Genomic DNA, 21453 nt, shown 5'->3' on the forward strand with positions numbered 1-21453 from the left:
GCTGAAGATTATTATTATTATTATTATTAGTAGTATGTTCTTGATAGTCTGTATTTGCCTGTATCCTGTTAATCCAGCAATTATACTGTCTGGTAACAATCTTTGGATTTCAGTCGGGATGGATCCATAGGTTGGTATGAAATGGGGAAAAATAACTAGCAAAAAAAGGACAAAAGGTATTTCTTACTAAAATGAAAACAGGCTTGTCTTCATTTGACTATTAAAGAAAAAAGAGGGGGACGTCCCAGTTAAGAAGGTTCATCTTGTTATCAAACATGACTGGGAGGTTTATTATCAGTAGACACCTATTTGAGATAAAATGGTGTGATTTTCTGGATTTTTGATGGCCTTTTTTTGTTTTTTTATTACGTCCCACGTGTTTTTGCGATAAATGCTGTAAGTCTGCCTAAAGATTTGTTTAATCTTGGCTGTAAAATTCAAATAACCGGGCAAAAACTAGGAGGGGTGGTGGGGGAAAAAGTGAAATAAAGGCACAGTGTAGCTCTTTGGTAAGCTGCGTGGGGGAAACACAGTCACATGCTGCCCTGGGAGGTAAACACTCGGTTGTAGTGATGTGTCGCGAACGAAATGGCTCTTAGAGCCGGATCTTTGACGTGCAGGATGCGAGCCGTGGGTGGTTGTTTTTTTTTTCTTTTTCTTTCTCTGACCCTCTCTCTCACACTTTTTTCCGCTTCAGGTAAACAATCTTTTTTTTTTTTTAAATTATTTGAATATATATCAGTGTTTGTGTATAAATACACAAATACACATATGCTTTCAATTGTGTAATTTGAGTGATCTATGGTAGCTCTGTCTTGGAAGTTCAGTTAACGCTAGAAATGTGTTTTGGAATTTGTACCTGCTTTGGAATTTGTATGTGCTTTGTCTCTAGAGGCCACTACATATATTTTTATATAAACATAAATAAACCACTTTTTTTACATTAGTAATTCATTTTGTGCATAATTTTATATTATTGTTAATAATAAATTAATTAAAGCAACAAATAAACTTGAAGAGCCGGCTCTTTTTAGTGAGTTTAGGCGAAAGAGCCGGTTCTCTAAAAAGAGTCGGAAATCCCATCACTACTCTGTTGGAGTTGGTTTAGAAGAGCAGAGGAAGCAATCGCTGGTGGGAACTCGTGTAGCGATCGATTGCTCCTGCCTGATCTCTGATGTAAAGATGGGTGCCTGCCGAAACAGGTAAATAAACACAATTAATAGGGGATTTGGGTTGAGGCTGCTTTATTATCCGTCGGTGAGCTTTATGTGAGGGTTGGGGCGTCGCTTTGTCCCTTCACTCCCACCCTTGCTGGGTGTTTGTACGGGGAGTTGAAAGGCGCACAGCCGCAGTGCAGCAGCGGTGTCGGGGTTCGGGGAAGAGCCTCGTTGTTACTCTGTTTCTCCAGCGTCGAAGAAAAAAACAGCAACATAATAAAATAACACAGCCAGTCACAACTAAATGTGTTGCATAGCTTCTAATTAATGTGACAGGATTAGCATGTTTGGCTAGTAGCTGTGCGTGTTGTGTAGTTGTGCTGTTGAGGGGGGTCGTGAGTACGATACCGCCTCTCCTTTAACCTCTTGGCATTTTCAATTCATCTCGCAAGCAGCCCATTCACAGCCAAGCTCTTTGTTTTCTTCTCCAAGGTTAGGGCTAAGCTACTTTCGTTACACGGTAATACTCGGAGCACCGCTGTAGCGTCACGTTTTCCTTCTTTCGTCTGTTGTTGTTGTTTGTTTGGTTGGTTTTTTGAGTTGTTGCAGTGCTTAAAAGGGGGAAAAACACCCACCATGCCAAGTTAATGTCATTTTTTCCCCAGGTTTTAAAACGTTGGGAAGTGACTCCCTGGCAGTGTTCAACGTGCAGTTGTAAGTCCACGCATCTCACCCACAGACTGATTTGCATTCATTGTTTGCCACCGTGTTGCTTACTTATGTATCCCTCCCGCTGCAGCCCTGTTTTGGCCAATGCTTGCTGAGCTACAGCATGACCACAGCAGTGTCTGCTCATCTGGTAGTTCTGGCAAATGAAAATGGAGGAGGTTTCAGTGTCCAGCCTGGACAACAGCAAGCTGGAGGTACAATGGCGTGGAAGCCTTCTGGTAGACTTGGAAATGCACATTGTATCTGCAGACACGTGTGGCTGAATTGCTTCAGAACAAAAACACAATAAAGCAATCAGGCAACACTGTGTGTCTTTCTCTTCCCTGCCAGGCCCTAGCTCAGGACATCCTGTCTGACCTAGTGGAGGATGCTTGCCTGGGACTTTGCTTTGAGGTCCACCGGGCAGTAAAGCAGGGCTATTTTTTCCTGGATGACACGGACCAAGAAAGTATGAGGGACTTCGGTGAGCACAGACTTTTTTCTTTTTTCTTTCTTTTCTTCTTCAGCCAAGTAAAGCTGAGTTGTTTCTTCAATATCAGCCAGTGTACACCAGAGAATAATTAACGTATAAATCAAATGACTTTATTTCGACTTCCAGAAATTGTGGACCAGCCAGGACTGGATGTGTTTGGCCAAGTGTACAACCAGTGGAAAAACAAGGAGTGTGTATGTCCCAACTGTAGCCGGAGTATTGCTGCCTCACGCTTTGCTCCACACCTGGAGAAATGTCTGGGGATGGGACGTAACAGCAGCCGTATAGCCAACCGCAGGTATGGGCATTAAAAAAGCAGCCAACACAGCTGATTTGAGACTCTGTGTGAGTAGAGGCTGTGGTAATCTCAAATGTTTTCACCGTGTTGTCTTATGAATCTGAAAACCAAGGTGTTTGACTATGGCTTCCAAGGAGCCACATGTTCTTGGCATTTTTTTAAGTGGTTTTGAGAGATGGTTCATATATTTGAAACTCCAGGCTTTCTGAAGGTCTTTCAAAGGTTTTCTTTGTACATTGGCTGCTTTAACTAGACCATTTTTAAAGGAATGTTAGTTTTGTTTGCTAAGTTACTTAACACTGACCTGTGAATCATTCAAGCATATAAAAGGTGCCGAACTTAAGGACAGAACCAGTGTTGTGTCTACACATAAAAGACAACTTGGCAATGAACTAATTTTAATTTCTTACTTTTTGCAACCGGGAACCTGTAACAACAATTTGCAGTTTGTTCCAGTTTTACTTTTTGAATCTACAAAAACACCAAAGAAAACACAGTTTGACAAACCAAAATTTATTTATTTTTTTGGCACAAACACAGTGATTCCCACAGCACTATTATCCAAAAACTTGGGATATCTTGGGGTGATGTGCATTGTGTCAAAGAAACTGGACAAGTGGAGGACAAAAGAAGTAGTGGCAGACCTTTAAAAAAATAAAAAAAAACTATGTACACCAAAGAGATGAAACAGGACCTGTTCATCCAAGCCTCTTCAGAAATGAACTCAGTGGAAGGCTGTCTGTCAAGAAGACATTCTTAATGAAGGGAAACAGAGAGGAAAGGCTGAGACATGCAAAATTACACAAGAACTGGACTGAAAATCCACTGAAACACGTCTGATGGAGTAATATATACATAAGTGAAATTGTGAGTATGCGCTGTGGAGGTCAGGAAAGAGGCACAGCAGTGAGTTTCTACAGCCATCTGTGAAACACATTGGAGGCCCTGTCACCACTGTGGGGAAAAAAAAAACCCAGATATTGATTCATCATGCAATAATATCTGGAAAATAATTGGCAACAGCAAGCCAATGATCCCAATCACACTGCTAGTGCAGGTAAAGCATACCCGGATATAAAAACACACAACGGAACACCATACCGGTAAGTCATGGATTGGCCTTCCCAGAGCCAGGACCTCAATGTCGAGGCAGTGTGCGATCATCTTGAGAGAGAACAGAACAAAAAGGCATATCATAAACTTGAAACTCATTAGAATTGCCCATATTCTCTATATATACCTTATATACTCTGTTTCCATGTTTCATTAAATCACCGCACCTATCCCTCATCTTCCTAGCAAAATAAACATAAATGGAAAGGGGGGGCTCAAGACTTTTGCACAGTATTCTATATAAGCTAAATATGCTGCAGGCGTTATGCTGCCTGCAGCATAGTGAATAATGATAATCTTATGAACTCCAGAAACAAGAAAACAAAAAAAATCAGTTTCAGCCTGAAGTCGGTTTGTTTCATAATCAAACTGTTATTTGCAGTGAATAATGCTGACTCACTCCGTGTGTGTGTGCGTGTGTGCGCGTGTGCAATACCTTGCTTGTTCCTCTTTTACAGAATAGTCACTGGTAACAACACCAACAACAAGTCAGAGAGTGACCAAGAGGATAATGATGACGTCAATGATAACGACTGGTCTTATGGGGCAGAAAAGAAAGGTGACGCTCTCGTAGTCTTGGGCTGCGCATGCGTGAAATTTAAATGTGACTAATATTTGTTAACTCTGAGTTAAATCTCTAAAACAAATCTTTCTTTTACAGCCAAGAAAAGGAAATCTGATAAGGTACTTTTTTTTTTCATCAAACCTTATACTTTAACTAAACAAACATGTTGGGCATTGCTGCTTTAATAGCCCCAGCATTTGTCTGCATGTAAAAACTCAAAAATAAAATATTTTGTCTTTCCACCTCAGAATCCAAACTCACCAAGAAGATCCAAATCATTCAAGCATAAGAACAGTGAGTGAAAACAAGATTTTAACTTCCTGCTGGAGCTTGTCTGTATGTAATCAGATCTTAAAACAGTGCAGCTTTGCTATATGCTGTCATATGTATACTATTAGTTAAATTACCCACAGATCACTTTATAACAGTGGATACCAGAGTGAAGCATAGCAGAGTCAGCATATAGAATCATTTTCACATTACAGTGTATGAAACATGTTTTGTTCTGTCCTTATATTGGTCTGGCTGAAGGTATTATGTTTCCAGGTTACGCCTATCTGTCAGTACAGTCCATACTGTAGTGGTTTACACATTCGCCTAACAAATGAAAACTCCTCAGCCCGATCGCAGGAGGAGACACAAATCCCTTTGAGGTTGCATCAAAAAGAAAAAAGAAATCTGCCAAACCAAGCATGCAGAGCTGCCCGCTTGGCAACCCTTTAAAAATAAGGGAGCAGCCAAAAGTAGCTGCTGCTTCTACCAGTCTATCCCCATGTAAGTGATTTCAAGGGCAAAATTACACAAGAATTCCCTAATAATCTATGTCTAATAGAATAAAGTGAAGTGGTGAATTTTATTGTCCCAAATGTCAACTACGTGGTAACGTCAGCTGATTTTATTAGCCACTATTAATGAGTGTAATTCAACAGGAAACTATGACCATATATTTGGTCGCATAATGAAGTGTTAAAGGTGTTTGGCTTCAGACTGTGGTGGCTATAAAGATATCCTGTTTTGCTTTCTCTATATGTGTCACATCCCTGACTTCATAAGATTTCTACCACACCAAAGTATGATGCGGTAGAACGTTTGGTTCTGTAGAATAAAGAAACTTCACAGTGTAGCAACATGAGGTTCTTATATAGCGCTTTTCTACTCTGAACATTTAAAGCTCTTTATACAACTTGTACATTTACCCAATCACACCCAAGCACTTTCTAAGTTGTTAATTGCTCCCTATCTAACATTCATACACATTCACACTCTGATGGACGTGTGATGCCATGTTTTATTAATGTTGGGTTAGTATCTTGCCCAAGGATATTTGGCATGCAGACTAGAGCAGACTGGGATCTAACCTTCCAGTTAGTAGCCGACCTGCTCTACCACCTGAGCTACAGCTACCCCCAGGCACCTACTGGTATAAACCAAGTGTACAACTAAAAAGAAATATTTAAAAAAAAAAAACTTAACAATTTCTGCTAGCTAGCATATTATAAAAATAATTCAAAATACACTCACTGGCCACTTTATTAAATACATCTTTCTTGTGCTGGGTTGGAACCCCATTTGTGCACAGAAGTGCCCTCATGTTTCATGGCACAGGGTCAACGCAGTGCTGGAAACATTCCTCAGAGATTCTGGTCCACATTGATAATGGCCAAATTGTGCCAAGGAGATATTTCCCCACACTCTTACACTGCCACCAGAAGTCTGAACAGTTGAGACAAGGTAGAATGGATCAATGGTTTCTTGTTTTTGTTTTTTTTTACGCATGTTGCAGCAAAAACTAAGCCTCACCATACCAGGCAATGTTTTTCCAACCTTCTATTGTCCAAATTTGGTCAGGAAATGTGTCTTAGGTTCCTGTTCTTAGCTAACAGGAAGGGCATCCGCTGTGGTCTTCTGCTTCGAGGCTAAACATGTGCGTTCAGAGATGCTCTTCTGTGTACCTTAACTGTATTGTGGTTATTACCATACTCCAGATGTCTGGCATCAATGAGGCACTTTCACCCATAGGACTGCTGCTCATTGGATATTTTCTGTTTTCTTTAAACCACACTTAAATCATCTTTTTTTCCTATTCTGAGGCTCAATTTTAATTTCAGCAGGCTGTCTTGAGCATCTCTACATATCTAAATGCACTGAGTTGCTGCCATGTGATTGGCTGGTTAGATATCTGCCTTAATGAGCAGTTGAACAGCTGTACTTAATAAATTGTCTGGTGCACATATAATTTAGAACCAGTAATAGTGTAGTGATTGAGACACTAAACACCAGTTGAAATCAATTATGTGTCTGGATTGAATAAATAAATGGCGTGTGTGTTCCTCTAGGCATGATGGGTCCCAGACGTCGCATGGACAACCAGGAGAGCCCACGCATGCTGATGAAAGACGAGGCATTCTCTCAATAACACAAACACACATTCTCTCACCATCGTGTGTGCGGAGATGCACACAGAGACACGCTCACGGGACGACCAACAACACTTCACCTTTGGTTCTTTATGTTGTGAAATGAATGGACGTTGATGGTTAAAGGCAACATTTGTGGTGTTTGCTGCTCTGCAGAAGCAGTTCAGAACTCCCAACCTTATACTTGACAAATTTATTTTTATTCAGAAAATCATTGTACCAACACTTGTTTTGTTTTTTTTTAATAATTTTATGTAGTTATCATTTTCGACTGATACTTGTCACCAAATATGATTTCACTGCACAGATGTAAACTGCAGTGTAATTCATTCAGAGACGGTGTACGCTTACAGTATTTTCTTTTCATAAAATACAGAAATGATTACACAGTGGATGTCCTTATATTACCTCACATTTTACAATCTCATTCTTTGAAAAAAAACAATAATGTCAAAGACAATCCTTGCTAATGGTTTGTCTTATTTTCACCTTTCACTGTCTGAATTTCTCAAACAGAATTTAAAGACAAGCATCTCTGTCGTTCACCTGTGGAAACTTGTTTCACAATGTTCAGGACACGAACTCCTTAAGTGTAGAAGCAGGTATTTGGTGCAGAAAGCAGGTTTCTTCATTTTTTGGTGGGATAGAGTTGCTTGTTTTCTAGCATTGAAATATGTCTTTGTATCATGTGTTTACATTGTAAAGGGTTACATGTGTCCTTGGTGTGATGTGATAGTGTAAATATTCTAATAGTTGAATTGCTGCTATCATGGCTCAGTTTGTTTCATCTGTCTAGCAAAATAAATGATTTGTTATCTGTCCTGTGTTTTCACATTCATTTTAACAAAAGTATAAAATGTATAAAACGGCAACCAAGTACATGGAATTAATGTCTAACTGATCAACAGGGGGTGCTGTTGATCAGATGATGTACACATGCTTCTGTTGCTAGATGTGGGGCTAAATATTATCTTGGTTAGTGTGGTTGTAGGTCATATTCTCAGAAAACTGTCATGTTGTAAACACAGCCATGTTCATACAGTTCAAGCTTCTTATTCAGAGTTCATTGTGCCAAGGGGGAGCTGATAATGTTGTTTTGTGTAGCCTTCCTAAACTCTGCAGTACAGGCATTAATGTAGCCCATAGGTTAAAAGATTTTGATGAGCAATAGTTCTCAAGGCTTTCTGAAAGTCTTTCAAAGTTTTTCTTTAAATGTGGGCTGCTTTGTCACTCATATTCATATTCAGTCCTTGTACCTGACCATCTTTGGGAGAATGTTTTTTTTCTCTTTAAATTCAAGCATAAAAGGGGGCATTTAACTCACGGGAGGAACCAGTTTTATGTCTGCATATACCAGATAGCTTAGCACAGGACCAGTTTTAAAGTGGCACTTTTTTAGACACAAATAATTCCAAAGATAACACAGTTTGAGTATATTACAGCAACAAGCTGGTTTCTAAAGAGCTACTAGCTGAAGACTTGGCATAATTTGGTATTAGGTGCAAGAAAAACTGGACAAATAGAGGGGGGGGGAGTGCCAAGCCTAAAACAAATATCTACAACAGATGAACAGTAAACAGAAAAAATCCAGAAAAACTGACAGAGGATCTATGTACCGTTTACTGAAGGCTCATCAGAAGTAACCTCAGAGGAAGGTTGGCCATCAACAAGCCATTCTTAAGGAAGGGAAATGGAGAGAAATGGCTGAGGTATGCAAAACTTCACAAGAATTGGACAGTACAGAGGAGGTTAGGGGAGTGGTAGAACAGTGGGTGTCTACAGTCATCTGTATAACATGGTGGAGGCTCTCTCGAGGTTTGGGGCTGTGTTTCAGCAAATGGTGTTGGGGATCGCTTTAAAATTAATGGAAAAGTACCATCATATTTAGATCCACCATGCAATGCAATCTGAGAAGTGTCTGACTGGCAGTGACATCATTTTTTAGCAGGAAGGTAATCCCAAACAAAGAAGAGCTTTGAATGTCCCTCAAGAAGACTGGAGGGACATATAGCTAAGAGAACTATTCCTGAAGAGCATTTAAGTTGCTTAAGAGAGTTCATGCTGTGCTGATGAATAAATGTAGCCATACCATGTTGGCTTTCAAGCTCGCTAGAATTGTACAGCCTCTGTTTTTTTTCCCTTTTCTTTTATCCTGCATTTCCCTATATGTCTCAGTAAATTGCCTACTCCCAGTATGAACCTTCCAGATCCCTCAGGTCATCTGGATCCAGCTTTTTATCAGTTCCCAGAGTCAGAACCAGACATGGAGAAGCTGCATTCAGCTTTTATGCTCCATATATCTGGAACAAACTCCCAGAAAGCCTCAGATCAGCTGAAACACTCAGTTTATTTAAATCCAGGTTGAAGACTCCTGTTCTCAGCTGCATTTGAATAAAGCACCAAATTCGCAATGTTTTACTAAATTTCAAAACGTACATTTTAACTACTGATTTTATCTACTGTTCCTTTATTTTTTTCCCCATTTTAAATCATGCTTTTTAGTTGTTTTTGTTTTTTAATGTCTCTGTAAAACACTTTGAATCACCTTGCTGTTGAATTGTGCTATATAAATAAACTTGCCTTGCCTTACTCCGTCATTTCCCCCAGGAAAATATAAGGATGGGCGGCATAAGACTTCTAGATTCAGCACATTACTGTTTACCAAAAATTTGTGTTCAGGAGGCAGAGTATTACTCCAGGTTATAGTTTGGCACTACTGAGAAAAGTCTCGAACTTCTGATCAAGAAACAAAATTACACTATTACAAAACCAAGCGCACGTTTCTGTAAGTCACATTTGAAATCAAGCATTGAAAATAAAACATAATTGAAAATATATACTTTTACAAAATACAAAAGAAATAAAGACTTCGGACTAGCATGTGTTTAAAGGTGTTCGAAAAGAAAAAAATTGAGATTATTGCGCGCTGAAATTTGGAACTTCATAATTTCCGATGTTTGTGAACGCAGCATGTAGTTGAGAGTACTTGGTTTTGCTTTAGAGTGCAGACAAGCTATCTGCTCAAGATACTCAGTTTGTCTTTAGTACGACGTTATCATGTTTTTCATTCGCCTCACGGTGTAATAGCTGTTAGTTATCGTTTATGTGGCGTCGTTCAGTCGTAAAGGCGCGAGTGGGAGATGACAAGCCCCCACTTGGTGTGTTCACAAAACGAGCAGTCACTAGGTAGAAGCAAATCCCGGAACTTGAAACGGTAGGAAGTGAGCTAACGTTAGCTAGCTTTTTGTTGACAGTGTGCTTGCTGTCAAACCAGAAACCGACCTAAGCAGAAGTACCCGGAGTTAGTTAGCTACCTACTTGGAGACTTCAGCCTGTCGCACTTTTATTTGGGCCGAATTTGGTTTGAAGTTCCCGTCACTTTTAACCACTTGTGGCTCTAGAAGATGGCATCGAGGGGAAGCTTCACGGGTCCTCCGATGAATCCGAGTATGAGCCCCATGAACGTTGGGCTTGCCGCGGGCATGAGGATGCAAGGAATGCCCCAGCCTCCGGGGGGATATCCCAGAAGCATGAGCAGCGTTCCCCAATACCCCCAGGTTGGTTCTGCTTGATTTCTCCGTGTCGAATAAAGAAACTGAGTGAAAGGTGAGGGTGACGGTATTTGTCCGATCACCCCCATGTCTGTTTAAGCTTTTCGTTACTTTTTTTAAAATTCGTGTTTAAATAAAAGTAGCTAATTGAAATAGTCGCCAGAGAGACATGGAAATAAAAACAAACAAACATAAAGCTCATTATATATCACCGCGTGGACACTACTTCCGCCTTCGAAGTGGGTGTAATTATTTATTAATTACCGCAATAATTAAGTGTAACCTTTTTTTTTCTTTTATGGCATTTAAAGTGGTTCACAAAAGTAGTGGGACGTTTAATTCAAATTGATATCGTTTAGCGTTTTGTGCGCGTGTGAAAAAGAAAATCACGTGGTTGCCCGCTTCGCCTCCTGTCAGTTAGCGTGAAAGCAAAAGTTTATCAGCACCATCTGCCCAGAGGCAAGCCTGCATATATCGTGCCAGTATTGTCACCATCTGCAGCTTCCCCTGTAGTTAACAGACACCATCGCAGTTCCCCCCGTTTTGACAGTTGGAGCCATTTGGGTTTAGACTTTGTTTTTATGTTTACAAACTGGACAAAGTGTGAGAATTCTCACAATTTGTTGATACATTATTTACAGTACTGATGTGTTACATATAAAGACCTAATTAAAAAGAAAAAAAATCTAGTCAGTAACAGGTCTTAAAATAAGTACACCCTCAGATGTGTAACAAAATACGCCCTATTACACTGTGTTATTATTTATATAAAAAAAAACCTGAGCCGAAATGCAGAAGCAGTGTGTGAAAAACTAAGCACGCCTCAAGATTCAGGAGCTTGTTCAACTGCTTTTAGCAGCAACAGTGTGAAGTAATCATTTTCTGTATGACTTTATCAGCCCTTCACATCAGGAGGAATTTTGGTGCACTCTTCTTTACAACATTGCTTCAGTTCATCGGCATTTGCAGGCATTTGTTTATGCTCAGCTCTCTTAAGATCCTGCCAAAGCATTTTACGCGTTGAGGAGTTTGTGTGATTACACCGCGTTGATTCTTGTCTTCTTCAGCTATTTTGTTGTAGATTTGTTTGTGTGCTTGTGATCATTGCACTCAAGCTTTAGCTGTCAAGTATATGGCCTTGCATTTGACTTCATCACCGTGCTTGACAGCTGGTATGAGGTGTTTGTGCTGTTATGCTGTGTTTAGTTTTCACAAAATGTAGTGCTGAGCATTATGGCCAAATATCCCCAGTTTGGTCTCACTTGTCCAAAGAACATTGCGCCAGAGGTTTTGTGGTTTGTTCAAATGTGAGAGCCTTTCTTCTGGAAGCCGTTCCAAACAAGCCGTACTTGTTTATTTTTTTCCTAATTGTGCTGCCATGAACTTTAACATTTAGCATGCTAACTGAGGCCTGAGAAGTAGCTCTTGCAATGCTTGAACTTGGAGTGAATTTGCTGGGACGTTCACTCCTGGGAAGATTGGCAACTGTCATGAATGCTTTCCATTTGTAGAAAATAGTTCTCACTCTAGACAGATGGATTCATATTGTTTGTAAATGACCTTATAAGGTTTTCCAGATTGATGGGCAGCAGTTGCTTCTCAAGGATTATCATTGATGTCTTTGTGTTAACACACCTGAATCCTCCAAACCAGCAAACTGTCAAAACCTCTGCTGTTACAGAAGTGTTCACACTTCCTGAAACTAATAAATTGATGAAATGCATTTGATTAGCAGCATCTGGCTGTTACTTTACTGCTTCTGCATTTCTATTTATTATTTTTGTTTAACACTAAATAAAACCACAGTGTATTATGTCATGTGTTGTATTTCATCTGAGGTTATATTTAGCAAATTATAAAGCTTACTAAGCACCTGATTTCTTTTCATTATATCCTGATATGTGAAACCTTAAAGTTGAAAGAGGTTGTGCTTTGTGTAGATGGAGATAAACACTGCAGTACCATAACAGTATTTATATGCACAACTTCATAATTAAACCTCAGAGCTTAAAAACATAAATGCACTGTTTCTGCAGGTGGGGTTATGTTTTTGGCATGTTTTTAACGGGGATATTATGACTCACAATATTTGTGGTACAACCAAAAGCAAACAGTGTAAGTGACAGTACTGTATGTCACTGAGCATTCTTTTTACCCACCCGATCCAAAAAGCTAGAATTTGATATAAGTTGATCATACAATATGAAATTTATTTGCAAACAGCTTCACACATCATTGGTTTTCATTATTATTATTTTAAATAGGTACTTTTTTGTATCTCTTTAATAAATCAGATCCTTGATTTCCTTTAGTCCTAGATGAAATATTAAATTTTTTGTGTAGATATGGAGAAATTGTTCTGTGAAATCAGTTTCCCTCCTTTTCTCTAGCGCCCTGGGATGCCATCCAGCAGAGTGGGGGGCCCCATGGGGTCAATGGGGGGTCAGCTGCCTGGTCCCTCTTATGGTAGCAGTAGCATTCCCATGCGGGCAGGCATGGGACCCCCAAGCATGGACGCCTCTAGGAAACGGTTTCTTCATCATCAGCACCACCAACAGCAACAAGAGGCGCTGGGAGGCCTCAGACGAGGGTAAGAGAGGAGACGGGACAAAATGTAGGGGATGGTACTGCCAGTGTTTGGACCTCACTGCCATCTAAAATAACTAGCTATTACTCCTTCATGACTTTAAAACAATTAAATCTATTATTGATTATTCATTAAGTAAATGAAATCCAAAAATGTTTTCTTTTTTTCCTCTTATCATTAACTCTTTACCACTTGAAAGCTGCTAGTAGTGACCTGCTGAAACTCTTTTCAGAACTGCTGCTTATAGATGAAAATCACTGGGTTTGCTACACAAGTGATGGAGTGTTAGTGAGGGTGGTCTCTGCCTATGTAGCGACCCTTAGAAAAACCCAGAAACTGTTCTAATGGTTGTCAAAGCACATCTTTATTGATAAATACTGAGGTTTGTGATTACGGGTGCTGGGGAGGTCATCAGATGTCGCCTTTATAGGGGAAAGAGTTAAATCACTTGTTCAAAGAATTAAAACTGTTACCAGGTATTTTTTTCCAGTAACTTAGAAATGATATAAAATAGGTTCAGCTCTAAAGTTTTTGCCAAGCCTAATTTTAATATCAAGCAACAGCAACCATTTTTCTTTTTAGCACTTGACTGCTTGTCACATGTCCCCCTTTTTTATTGAGAAACTTTTGTGCTCATTTCCAGCTCCATATTGTTGGTCTTGTACTTTTCTAGAGTAGCTCTGGATGATTTACAGTTTAATCTTACTCATCTTATACTGTGCATACTGGCTCCATGGGTGTAGTGGTTTACACATTCCCCTTACAAGATTCCTGCTTCTATATGGGGAGGAGATGCACAAATGCACCCTCAGGGGTCACAAACTTGTGCATTCCTAGTTCCTGGCCCAACACTGGATAGATGTGAGGGCTGTGTCAGGAATGGCATCTGTGCCAAAGCAAACACGCAGATCCATCCACCCCTTAAAGAGCATCCAAAAAGTACCTCATCTTATACTTTGCTTTAGTCCTTCAGCTGGAAACTGAAAGGTCTGTATAAACACTAGTCTGTTTCTAACACCTCTCTCAAAGCCAACTTTCTGATAATTGGCTGCCCCTTGTAACAGAAGTGGCTCATAGCCAGAGCTGTGTGGCTGAGATGACTATAATAAAGGTATCTGCTCTTGCTGACATCATAGGGAGAAAAAAAGGTAAATACAGGTTTTCAAAAGCCAGGTTCAACCCCACTGCCAAGTCCAACATTAACATTCGTTTTAGGATTATTTGTGACTTAATGACTCCAGGAAAGAGTTCACTAGAATAAAGTAATTTTTGTGTGAAAATAAGAGTACTGATATGAATCTGAGTGTACAGGAAAACACGGTCACTATAGGGAGTTTTCCATTAATATTTTCTCTGACAAAATGCGTGGAGTCATCCAGCTATAAAAATGCAGTAAATCTTTTTTACTTTTTCCCCTTTTGTGGTTTATTTACATTGTCTCAACAGAACGTTTCATTCATGATTTGTTCTCCCGTCTGTTTGTAAAGTGGCTGTACTGTTAAAAGCACGGCTCAGATCACACAGACACGAGGATACCAGCGTCTCATGACTGGCCTTTGCTTTCAAAGCAGCAGACACAAGTGGGTATTTTTGACTTCAGACTGCTCCGTGACGCCACGCTCATAAATGCGGCCATCCGTAATGCTTCGTCCACAATGATTCTGTTGTGTTTTTAAGGTTAATTTCATAAAAAAAAGTCAGTATCTTAGCATAATCTCAGTCTAGGAAGATTAGTGAGTCATGGTGCCACCATCCTAAATTCTCATTTAATCACATGGAAATTAAATTCAGTCATTGCCAAGGTGAAGTGTATAATTAAGGAAACGAAATCAATTTAATGAAGTCGGTAAGTAAAAACCTGAAGCACTCTTTCAGGGGACTTGATTAACATATCGCATTGGCCAAGATTATATTATCGCACTGTGAAGTCTTCCAATTACCGGTAATCGGGTTAAATGAAAGGGATCTTTTATTTGATCCTATATCATGTGTTGGTGTGTGGCCAGTTTCTGTGAAATTGGTTGACTGAAGTCATACTTATGAGGCCGAAAGCAAAATGATGACACACACACACTGGAAAACAACAGCTCAGTTTGAGATATTCTTAGAAATCCGCTCCTTCACATCGTAGAGACTGTTAAAGCGGTCATTTAATGTCTTCTTTCCAAACTGAATAATTTTCCTTGTTTTTTTCTCTATGATTCAGAGCAAAAAGGCGCAAGATGGCTGACAAGGTTCTGCCACAGAGGGTAGGAAAACCTCGACCCCCTTGAATCACACTGCTGTCCCAGTTGGCTGTATTTCCTCAATCTTCACCTGCTACTGTCTTCTAGATCCGAGATCTGGTCCCGGAGTCCCAGGCCTACATGGACCTCCTGGCCTTTGAGAGGAAGCTGGACCAGACCATCGCTCGAAAGCGTATGGAGATTCAGGAAGCCATCAAAAAGCCCATTATGGTATGTGTCCTTGATCCATTGTCATGCAGTTAAAAGTATACCTTGAGAAGATTATTTTTAGGCTTTGTCCACTGAAACAAATGAGAAGTCAGTAAAACATGATCTCAGCTGTAATCCGAGTTCCTGCGGAGCACAGTGTAAGCAGTTTCCACAGAACAGCAGGACAGTTGGTTCCCACACTGAAATCCGACCTTTGTGTTTTCTTGCTACAATTTTAACTGTTAGCGTTAACCTTAGTGGCAGAAACACTCGGTCTGCTGAGATGTGTCACAACAAAAACAACTCTAGCAGCAGGAAAATCTGCATTAGCAGTAAATTAATCCAACTGTGACACGGCCACAGAGAAGAGCAAACGGTGTGACTGGTGTGAAGTTAAAACGGTCACAACTTTTTCCTGTGAATCCCTCGTTAGGTTGCAGTGTTTTCCGGTCTTAATAATGTGAACTTATACATAAGGATGAAGTTATTGTAAACACCCTTAATAGCCTGAAATGAAGCGTTTGTCTTTGTTGGAGAGTGAATTTGGCAAGTGAGCTTGAGAGGCTCAATTGTTGCCAGAATTCCTGATACATCTGCTTGTCCCTCTGAAATTACACAGCAAAAGCGCAAGCTCAGGATCTACATTTCCAACACGTACACTCCCAGCAAACCCGAGGGTGAGGAGGCGGAGAAGGTATCCTCCTGGGAGCTGAGAGTCGAGGGCAAACTCCTGGAGGAAGTAAGTTTAAAAAAAAAAAAAAACACATTTGAGTGTTCTCGCTATTGTCCCGGTGTGGTCTGACTGCAAGTATTTCAGTCTCTCTCATTGTGTTTCTTCAAACTTGAGTTGGCCAGTGTTCTTGGCTCAGACTACGCAGCCAGATGTGTGTTTACAGCTTTTCTCATTCCACCCCACAACTGCTGACACACACACACACTCAGGATCTCATTTGAAATACGGAATTGAAACCACTGGCCGTTGCATACCATGAGCTGACTAGCCTCCCTTCCCGACATCAATTCTAGCTCGACTCATTGTGTCATCTGGGGCCACATGAAGGAGAAGGAGGTCTTTTTTTTCTTTTTTTTTCTTTTTTTTTTGTCTGTTAAAATTTCTCCTCAGTCTCATGGGTTTAGGCATGTGGAGGAGTATTGCATGGAGCAACAGAAAAAGGGATGTGAGGGAAAGGAGTGAAGGGGTCGTGTTGAGCAAACAGACTCTGACAGGGCTGGGGAGCGGGCAGACAAGGGGGGGGGGGGGGGGGGGGGGGGGGGGGGGGTGTGAAGACAGCTTTTTCTAGTCTACAGTTTTGCGCTTCACCACCACCCCCAATGCGGTCAGAGCTAAACAATGCAGCTGCACACTGACACAGCACAATAAGAATACACTGCTTTCTTGCTGCTCCGTCCTTCTGACACTTTTGTTTCGTGCTTTCTGTCTTCCCAGGCTGGCAAGCAGAAGAGGAAGTTTTCATCTTTCTTCAAAAGCCTGGTGATTGAGCTTGATAAGGAGCTCTACGGGCCTGATAACCACTTAGTAGAGGTATGACATAAACCTTGGTTGCAGTTCCATTCAGAACATCGTAGGCACAATGACACCAGAAGTTCAGAGCGTGATAATAGTTTGCCAGCACCGACCTTGTTTAGCTGTGGTCAAGAAGCTGAGCTCAGATTGAAACACTAGAAGTTTGGAGCCAATCCTTCTTTCTTTTTTTTGACTGTAGGCGGGCTTATTGTGTGTGAACTCATCCCACACATAAACCAGATTCTCTCTTCTTCTTTTTTTTTTAAACTGAAAAATTGTGGTTAACAGTGGTGAAAGTGAGAATTTCCAGTCTTAGGGATCTGCCGATGGAACGGTTTATTTAACCTGGCACTGAGTCATTATTGTTGTAAAGTAGTTTTGTAAATTTCATGTTAATAAAATCTGCTTATCTGCTTTAAAAAAATCACGTCTTCATCTTCCAGTGGCACAGAATGCCCACCACTCAGGAGACGGATGGTTTCCAGGTCAAAAGGCCAGGAGACGTGAATGTTAAATGCACCCTTCTGCTCATGCTCGACCACCAGGTGCCACTTACTTTCTCAACCGTCACTAAATTTTTTCCTGATGATATTTCTTTTTTTCCACCAACATTTGCTTTGTCCCGATGCTTTTCTTTGATCAGCCCCCTCAGTACAAACTGGATCCACGGTTGGCTCGCCTTCTGGGTGTACACACACAGACACGAGCCAGCATCATGCAAGCTCTCTGGCTTTACATCAAGAACAACAAGCTGCAGGACAGTCATGAGAAAGAGTACATCAACTGCAACCGCTATTTCAGACAGGTAATGGCAAATGGCTAGAAATGGCTCGTGGCGCTTTGATATTTTGGCACTGAAACATCATTTTGCATGTATTTAATTTCACAGCTAAATGATTTGCATTCAAGCAATTATGATTTTTGTGAGGTGTTGTTTTGTAGCCCTTTGCAAGACCTCAAATAGGAAAAAAAGTTTTTCCCCTTATGTTGTCTAACTTGCCCTGTTCTTTAACTAAATCCTGTCCAGATCTTCGGCTGTCCACGCATGAGGTTCTCTGAGATTCCCATGAAACTGGCGGGCCTGCTGCAGCACCCTGACCCCATTATTATCAATCACGTCATTAGGTAGGGGAGCCTGGATCATGTTACCTCTTTCTGTCTGAAAAAAGAGCTACATCAGCCTCTCAGTGAATATTAGAAAGCCCTGTGTGTGAGGCTCATACTGAACGATAGTTTCCTTAGCTTTATGCTTTGGCCTGTTATTTCTTAGTGTGCTTACACAAGTGTGCTGTCAGCATCACTCCTTCTCTCCAAACTGTCATTGTGTCTCCCCCGAGCAGCGTGGATCCCAACGATCAGAAGAAGACCGCATGCTATGACATTGACGTGGAAGTGGACGACCCACTTAAGGGTCAAATGAACAGCTTCCTGTCTTCTACAACCAACCAGCAAGAAATCGCTGCCCTCGAGATGAAGGTAAGGCTTCATCTGCACTTCACCAGAGTCGTGGAGGGGGAAAGAAATTGCATACTCCATTTAATTCTGAAAATGTGCTGCTGGTGTTTGTATTCGCTACAGATTCATGAAACCATTGAGTACATTAACCAGCTGAAGACCGAAAGAGATTTCATGCTGAGCTTCAGCAATAATCCACAGGAGTTCATCAAGGATTGGCTGAAGTCTCAGTCCAGGGATCTGAAGGTAGACGCTATGCCCCAGCTTCTAAAATGCTCATACGTGCTTGTCTACACAACAGCAAAACATGTTATAGTTTAGTAACACGATATTTGTATCATCTTCACTCACTTTGAGCTTTTCTCATATTTGTACAGTTGCCTGCAAAGCTTTCCCTGTATTTAATTTAAAAAAGCTGCAGTTATTTTGTGAGCAGTGGTAGTATGTTTCCAGCTTTCATAGACAATTAACTGCTGGGCACACAAAGGCACCATTGGTTCACAGGACTGTGTCCAAACATAGCATTGGTATTCAGTTGAAAGAAAAACACCAGTTAGCTGTTTGTGCTGCATTCCTCATCTGGAGAGACGTTAGCACCTGGATTAAGATGTAGGCCTTTAGGAACCAGACTCAGTGAATCATTGATCCATCAGACTCTCAGTACTACTACAGTCACTTGGCAGTGCATGAATCAGTCTTTACAGTACCGTCTTAGCATGTGGGAATAGAAACCCCTTTTCTTTAATCATTCAATTTTGGTTCCCTGTGTTCAGTGATGCATTTCTGTTCTTTCAGTTGATGACAGATGTGACTGGAAACCCAGAAGAGGAGAGGAGGACCGAGTTCTACCATGAGCCCTGGGTGCCAGAGGCAGTGGGCAGATATGTTTACTCCAAAGTAAGTAGACAGTGAATAATACACTTTTTAGTGCTAACTAGTGTTAGCTTATACATGTCAAGATGTGGTAAGTCAAAACATTACAACAAAATAAAATTAGAAAGATAACTCAAAATTTCAAAACCAATGTGTGATGTCACAGCGTCCATTTTTTCTATACAGTTTGTGGTTTTGCCATTGAGTCTAACCTCTTCTTTGCTATAGGTGCAGCAGAGAAGGCAAGAGCTGGAGCAGGTGTTGGGTATCCGACTCACCTAAGTACAATTCTAAAGGAGGCACAGCCACCTTAGGTTTACTCATGAGTTGTTAATGTTCCACTCAGCTGAAACTGGAAAGAATTCTTTCACCTTCAAATGTTCAGAAAGCCATCGTCACTGACGCAAAGTTCGGGGACCAAAGTGATGCTTATATGACCTTTAATAATATCTTTGCCTTGTAGTATCTGATATATTGAGCCTGTTTAAATAACCTTTATCCTTTTTTATTTTTGTAATATGTTTTGTCTCTGGTACAAAATGCTGTTTAAGCACTGGTGCTGTTTGGGTGTTTTCACTGTCACTTTGAGTGCTGTTTTGAAAGAGGTATGTGTTTACCCTTACATTGAAAAGCCATAATTTTTAGATAAGAGTAATGCCTGATCTTCCTGGAGGCATGGTAGAATTAAGCATTTCATTCCAGTGTGTATAATACGTTTAATGCTTTTGCAGCATTTTTGAAAGTTGAAATGAAACATTCTGATTTTGTGAATGTTTACATGCCGTTTTTATTTGTTAGTGGGGTGATTCGAGGGGAAGAGGAGCTGAGGCTCTTTAGATTGGACGGATCCATACCTTCAAAGAAAGTTAACTGCTATTAATAATTTGATAGGAATGTAACTGCAGCATGTCAGCTAAAAAAGGAAAAAAAAAGCGCCAAAATATTGTGTACAGTTTATAGTTTCATGAGTTAAAGCTTTGCTGTTTTGTTGACTTTTTGTACATCAGTCTTAAAGTTCTTGAAACATTCCTTTTTGACAGATATCATTGTGCCAAAATGTCTTTGGTGAAGAAGGCACATAAAATTTAAGATGAGGTAAAAACGTTGTGTACAAATGTTATTTTTGTACAGCTTATCTTTGTTAAATGTTTGCATGTTGTGTATCAATCAAAAGCCTTTATCTTTTATACATTTGGAGTATTTTTTACAATAAATATACTTACAAATGTTCACGTACTGTGTGTTCTTTAACAACATTCAGCCTGTTACAGAGGGGTAAGAATTTATATAGAATATTGTCCGTTGTAATAATGTCGTCTACCGCACACCCTCGATTGCATGCTTAGAGAGCTGCAGATATGCCGTGAGGTGCATGTTGGGGCTGGTTGCAAAGCTTAGGTGCCTCTGAGAGCAGCCGTTTCAACAGGTATGTCTGGTCTTACTCAAACAGCTTCTGTTTACCACTCCTCAAATAACAGCCAACCCTAAAACACCCTTCACTAACAGAGCTCTGTCTCGGCTTGTATTGTGACACTGGTTCAAAGAAAAGGCCAGACTAACGTTTAAAACTGAATTAGATTCTTTGATCGTTTTTGCATGTGTTTACTGACTTAATTATGCTTTGAATATGGTCTCTTATTTTCAATTTAATTACATTTTATTTATCTAGCACCAAATCACAACAAGGGCCAGCTGAAGGTGCTTTATATCGTAAGGTGGACCCAATATTAACAGACACAATTCCTTAGTATTCCAAGAATTCATATTGGTTACATAGAAATTATTTTTAAAGTTAAAGAGAATATTGGATTTTTTTTTCTCCACCCACTACACCCTGCCTGCACCGTCTCTTTCACCTCTCCTATGCAGTTTGCTTTGGATGTTTGATCCCAGGCATTTAAATGCCTGTACCTTCACTACCTCACATCTTTACTGTCACACTAGCCTGCCCTTTATTCACAGACGTATTCTTCGCCTCGCTTCTACCATCTTCATTCCTTTCCTCCCCAGTCTTCTACCTCCTCCCTGCTCTCACTATAGATTACACCGTCATCTGTGAACATGATAGTCCATGGATTCGCCTGAGTGAACTCATCTGTTAATCTTTCCATCACCACTGCAAACATTAAGGGTCTCAGAGCAGATTCCTGATGTAATCCCACCCCCACCTTGAACCCATCTGCCACTCCTACTGCGCACCTCACCACCGTCTCGCTGTCCTCACACGTCCTGGAATTATTTTTTTAAAGGTGTAGTTTTTTAAAATGGACTGTAGG

The 21453-nt window shown here is 40.5% G+C and overlaps 2 protein-coding genes across 5 annotated transcripts; both read left to right on the forward strand.

Moving 5' to 3' along the window:
* Positions 1-1078: 1078 nt before the first annotated feature.
* Positions 1079-7571, forward strand: atxn7l3b (ataxin 7 like 3b). 4 transcript variants are annotated; one of them, XR_013099867.1, is made up of 10 exons: positions 1079-1202; positions 1823-1871; positions 1957-2080; positions 2217-2349; positions 2485-2656; positions 4228-4328; positions 4431-4453; positions 4583-4628; positions 4881-5108; positions 6671-7571. XR_013099867.1 is itself a non-coding variant. In XM_004575437.3 (9 exons), the coding sequence occupies exons 3-9, from the start codon at positions 2030-2032 to the stop codon at positions 6748-6750; spliced, it is 606 nt and encodes a 201-aa protein (XP_004575494.1). In that variant the 5' UTR covers positions 1080-1202; positions 1823-1871; positions 1957-2029; the 3' UTR covers positions 6751-7571. The 4 variants fall into 4 exon arrangements, 3 of the variants coding, with proteins under 3 accessions (XP_004575494.1, XP_004575492.1, XP_004575493.1); XM_004575437.3 differs by lacking the exon at positions 4881-5108 and having other exon boundaries at positions 1080-1202; XM_004575435.3 differs by lacking the exons at positions 1079-1202; positions 4881-5108 and adding an exon at positions 1257-1677.
* A 2150-nt stretch (positions 7572-9721) lies between these two features.
* smarcd2 (SWI/SNF related BAF chromatin remodeling complex subunit D2) lies at positions 9722-20407 on the forward strand. The gene is made up of 13 exons (XM_004575433.5): positions 9722-10308; positions 12693-12892; positions 15096-15138; positions 15223-15345; positions 15944-16063; positions 16772-16867; positions 17293-17394; positions 17493-17654; positions 17877-17974; positions 18190-18325; positions 18428-18550; positions 19100-19201; positions 19406-20407. Exons 1-13 carry the CDS (start codon positions 10156-10158, stop codon positions 19457-19459), a joined length of 1512 nt encoding a protein of 503 aa, XP_004575490.1. The 5' UTR covers positions 9722-10155; the 3' UTR covers positions 19460-20407.
* Positions 20408-21453: the final 1046 nt, after the last annotated feature.

Source organism: Maylandia zebra, linkage group LG8 (genome assembly GCF_041146795.1).
Source record: "Maylandia zebra isolate NMK-2024a linkage group LG8, Mzebra_GT3a, whole genome shotgun sequence".
NCBI classification, from domain to species: Eukaryota; Metazoa; Chordata; class Actinopteri; order Cichliformes; family Cichlidae; genus Maylandia; species Maylandia zebra.

What these genes read in the sequence shown, in the direction of transcription:
- atxn7l3b (XM_004575437.3), top strand. Translation starts at nt 2,030, where the DNA reads ATGAAAATGGAGGAGGTTTCAGTGTCCAGCCTGGACAACAGCAAGCTG. An exon ending in AGAAAGTATGAGGGACTTCG is followed by an intron (nt 2,350 to 2,484) that starts GTGAGCACAGAC and finishes TTCGACTTCCAG; the next exon opens with AAATTGTGGACCAGCCAGGA. An exon ending in ATCATTCAAGCATAAGAACA is followed by an intron (nt 4,629 to 6,670) that starts GTGAGTGAAAAC and finishes GTGTTCCTCTAG; the next exon opens with GCATGATGGGTCCCAGACGT.
- smarcd2 (XM_004575433.5), top strand. Translation starts at nt 10,156, where the DNA reads ATGGCATCGAGGGGAAGCTTCACGGGTCCTCCGATGAATCCGAGTATG. An exon ending in ATTATCAATCACGTCATTAG is followed by an intron (nt 17,975 to 18,189) that starts GTAGGGGAGCCT and finishes TCCCCCGAGCAG; the next exon opens with CGTGGATCCCAACGATCAGA. An exon ending in CTCAGTCCAGGGATCTGAAG is followed by an intron (nt 18,551 to 19,099) that starts GTAGACGCTATG and finishes CTGTTCTTTCAG; the next exon opens with TTGATGACAGATGTGACTGG.